The following is a 4399-nucleotide window of genomic DNA, read 5'->3' on the forward strand; positions in this document are numbered from 1 at the left end:
AAGAGTACTGGCAGGTGTGGCATATTTTTGTGGAAATTTTAGCACTTTTCTAACTAACATTTCATCATGCACCAAACAACTCATTAAAAAAGAGATCTTACATCATTGTACTCTCAGAAGGATCGAATATTTAACATAAACTATCCGAAAACAGAAATTAAATTTTAATCCATGTGCTTTGTGCCATAGCTGCTAAAGAAAAATAATATATTGTAAATCGGCGATGAACTTCCCTTCAAACATGCCATTCTCCTGTTAGTTACAGTGAATAATCAGCAACATATACTAGTGTTAAATATTCGCACTTTACTTATATTCATGTGTTCTCTCTATTTTGTTCTGAAACAAAGAATTCAGCGATAATTAGACTATAAGAGAATATTATCCTCATACCATGCATGTCCAAGGTAGTACTCCCTCCACAAAGAAATATAAGAGCATTTAGATCACTACTTTAGTGACCTAAATGCTCTTATATATTTTAACGGAGGAAGTACAAGTCTGTGTTACTAGATTAGGCTGTTAGGATATTTTTCCCCGGGGAAAAACCCGACATACATTTGTGACCTGAGCTAGTTTGGAATCACTTGAAACTTCAAGAAAACAAAAAGTTTTTATCATACTCCTCTTGAAACAGGCTTCCACCCTATTTCTTATATATAAAGCAACTCCTAACACAGTAATTGTTCATATTGGCGCACCCACGTTTTGCAGGTCATGTTGGTAGGCCCGAGACAGCAGCTCTTGTCTCCAGTGCAAGACCTTCGTAGGTAAATTATGCATGCCAGGATAATGCAGCCCAATTTTGTATCCCAGGTCACACAGTACATGTCAGCACAGCGGGTGAGCCAAGGCGTGAGGCGACCATACCGAGCCACCGTCCGTGCCAGTTGTTTTATTATGACAAGAAAGATGCATCGGTCAGGGCAGACGAGGACTCATTGATAGCGCATCAGAAATGAACTTCGCAGTGGTCGATGTGTACTATGATGTTAACCATCCAATCCTTTTCAATGCCTCCAGGAGAAAGAGAAGGGATCCGTCCAAATTCCAAGCACAATCTTTGTCAATGCCCCTGCCGACCTCGGATTCTTTTTCCCCGCCCGGAAAGGTTTAATTCCCTGCAGGAATGAAGAAAATAATTCCGGCATTTGGAACCAGCAACAACAGATGAACAACGATTACTCCACATAGATGTAATGCTGTGTGATGCTATAATGTAATCTGCATTTAGACAGTTCACTGTGAAGAAAAATCAAGCAGTAGCAGAACTTAATCTTGAAGGACGGAGCTTAATTTTGGAATAGCAAGTGGGAACTTTACATCAATCATGGTTCATGAATCTCAAGTACAACAACAATATGTTATTACAACAACCATGAGTCGAGTCATGGAGCAACAATTTGATGTAATATCCTTCTCCCCTCCCTAGTCCTTGGTTCACAACACAACCAAAGGATAAGGGGGCAACAGATAAGATAGTACCATAAGAGTAATTCACAATCCTCATAGTGAGGAAGTCACCTTTATAAAGATCAACGAGAAAGGGGGCACCAAAGTAGAAATATAAGGAGAAATGCCTCACCTAGGCAAAGCTGGCAACTTTGATACAGTTGATTAGGCTCCATTTCCTCCATTTGCTTCACCTGTGGCCAAGCTCCAAATGGTAGAAATCTCCTCACCTTCTACACCAAACAACCCCAAAAGAATGTGGCACCAGTACTTGCTAGCATGATGTCCTGAGGCTGGTAACTTAGCAGCAGTAGGCAGTAGCAGCCGGTTGAAGCACAGCCAAAAAATTGTCATCTCTCTTCATCTGTGTGTTTGGTTGTCCTAAACTACCATCTCATCGAGCTGGAGCTGTTCGAGCCAGCCACCAATGACACCAGTGGCGGCGTCCTCCTCACCGTCGATGCCCTCACGGTGGTTCGCTGATCCACCCAAGATGGCACTGTCATCACCGGCAATGCTCCCGTGGTGGCTTGCTGATCGGCCCAAGATGCCAATAGACTCTGTTGCCATGGTCCCGTTGGTTGATGATTTCTCCGGCGTGGGCTCCTTTACTAAGGTATTGACCCATGAGAGGTCAGGCTCATCGGTGTTGGCCCCAGACCGGAGATCAAACGAGGACGACCGCTTGAGACGGCCAAGCTCGTCGTTGTCGGCACCCCAGTCTGGGGTGCCCGAGGGGAGGCCCCATTTGGACCAGCTAGAGCCCACCACCGGTGAGCCGACCAGGAGCGGGGCGCTGGAACCCAGGTCTCTTGAGCTCATGCTTCGCAGTGTCTGCTGCTGCATCTTCTCCCGCTGCGCCAACGCAGCGAGCAGCCGGGAGCTCATTGGGGAGACAGGCTCTGGGGTGGCCGCAGCCCGTGGCGAGAGCAAGCTCTGATGCTGCTGGAACTGGTTCAGGAAGGCGGCCTTGTGCGTCGGCGAGAACGCAGCGCCGCCCTGGTCGCCGTACCGCGGCGAGTGGGAGGCCGCCATCTCCGCCGAGAACAGTTCATCCAGATTTGACGGCACAAGCGCCTTCCCCCTCGCCGACCGCACAGAGGCAGGCGATCCAAGGTGATTGTCATAGTCCCCCGAGGCCAGAAGCTCGTCGACCGCCATAGCCCTCGCGCTCAGCGAGGTGCGCAGTCGGCTCAGGTGCAAGTTCCCTGCGCTCCCGGGGAGGCACAGCGCCGGCAGGTTAGGCTGCGGCCACGCCATGCCACTCCCTCCACCGGACGGCGACAGCGGTGGCGTGAACGAAGATCCCGGAGATGACAGCCCCATCCCCATGGCCGCCATCTCCATCGCCCCGCGGGGCGACGGCACGGCCGAGCCTGTGGACACGTACAGCGGCCGGAGCTCCTCCGGCGTGTGAGCGAAGAAGCAGACGCGGCGCGCGCAGCCGACGCCGTCCTTGCAGAGGCGCGTCCGGTACTGCGCCGGGTGGAGCCAGCTCTCGAACACCCCGTGCGCATACTCGCACATGTCCCCTCTCCTGCACCCGGCGCCCTTCTTGAACTCCGGGCACGGCACGCAGCTGTAGTGGTACTTCCTCGGATCCCTCCGCCGAGCGTTCTCCCCTGGGTGGACGAAGGGGCACTCCGTCCAGTCGTGGGAGTAGGCCCTGGAGCACGCGCGGACCTTGAAGGAATACATGCGGAAGTCGTCGGAAGCGTATGCGCCGTTCTTGATGTCCGGGAGTGAGGGGTCCGGTGGCCACTCCTTCCGGGCGCCAAGGAGTGAGAGGATGTGGTTCTTGAGGGGCAACGAGTTGGGCGGCAGCGCGACGAGGTCTGACGGCCGGCGGTGGAGATGGTCAAGGAGGGTAGGGTCGGCGCCGGCGGCGAGGAGGCGGGAAACGGTGGTGGGTGCGGATGGAGCGCCGCCCGCGGCGGCGAGGTGGAGCGGGGTGGAGAGCGAGGAGGCGGAGGAGCGGTTGGGGTCGGCGAGGTGGGGCGGCGAGAGGAGGGCGTCGAGGCAAGCCACGGACCCGTACGCGGCGGCGACCATGAGCGGCGTCATGGGCTCCGCGCCCCGCGCCGGAGAGTACCACGGCGCCGGCTCATCCGCGAGGAGCGGGTGCGCGGCGAGGAGGTCGACGAGCGCCGTCACATCGTCGTCGGCCACCAGCTCCAGCAACCTCGCCGATACAGCCGCCACATCCACCCCGTCATACTCGGAGGCCTCCCCCATGGGCGGCGGCGCGCGATCGGAGAAGGTGTTCGACGAAATGGTGGAAAGCGGGGAGGGGGAGGGGAAAGGGAGGGGGACTTTGGGTTTTTGGACAAAGCTAGGTTTTGGTTGGGGTTGGGTTTTGGTATTTGCTATGCTCCATGGGCAAAAAATGTCGTTTTCACAGCTTTGCTCCTCGGGACACGGTGAATTTTTGGTTGAGATGCAATGGATTCTTCAAAAAGGAAAATAAATCGAATTGAGATGCAATGGATTCGTAGCTTTTAGCTTTTACTGGCGATGGTGCTGTAGGAATTTGGGTGGAGGAGGTTACACGAAATCAATTATATAGGGCAGAGAAAAAAGGTGCTGAATAGTTTGAGTGGAGGTGCTCACATTGAAGATTCACCCTATTAGAAAAAGCACATTCTCCTTCTTTATCTTAGAAAAGTGTAGACGGTATTTACACATGCTTCCTTTAGATTGGTCAAAAACTGTACTCTGCAAACACGATCTACGCAAGCAAGATTCCAAAGCACAATTTTGACCATCAATTTTTGCATTAACGTATTTACATAGCTAATGAAATTGCATATAATTACGATAATTACTTAGATATATATTCTTTTTGTTATAGATGATTCAACTATGAGTAGTTTGATCATAACTTTGCTATAAACAAAAACTATTAGAGAATCGAAGGAGATACATTAGTAGAGTAGCAACTAACATG

At 51.7% G+C, this 4399-nt stretch overlaps 1 protein-coding gene across 2 annotated transcripts; it reads right to left on the bottom strand.

Moving 5' to 3' along the window:
- Positions 1–551: 551 nt before the first annotated feature.
- Positions 552–3798, bottom strand: LOC125508270 (zinc finger CCCH domain-containing protein 67-like). Of its 2 annotated transcripts, XR_015604185.1 has the most exons (2): positions 1586–3798; positions 552–1121 (listed from the first exon to the last, which is right to left on the bottom strand). XR_015604185.1 is itself a non-coding variant. In XM_048672918.2 (1 exon), the coding sequence occupies exon 1, from the start codon at positions 3685–3687 to the stop codon at positions 1834–1836; it is 1854 nt and encodes a 617-aa protein (XP_048528875.2). In that variant the 5' UTR covers positions 3688–3798; the 3' UTR covers positions 1279–1833. The 2 variants fall into 2 exon arrangements, 1 of the variants encoding a protein (XP_048528875.2); XM_048672918.2 differs by lacking the exon at positions 552–1121 and having other exon boundaries at positions 1279–3798.
- Positions 3799–4399: the final 601 nt, after the last annotated feature.

Source organism: Triticum urartu, chromosome 5A, assembly GCF_056163025.1.
Source record: "Triticum urartu cultivar PI428250 chromosome 5A, HENAU_Tu73, whole genome shotgun sequence".
NCBI classification, from domain to species: Eukaryota; Viridiplantae; Streptophyta; class Magnoliopsida; order Poales; family Poaceae; genus Triticum; species Triticum urartu.

Coding starts and splice junctions, on each gene's coding strand:
- LOC125508270 (XM_048672918.2), bottom strand. CDS start 3,687: ATGGGGGAGGCCTCCGAGTATGACGGGGTGGATGTGGCGGCTGTATCG.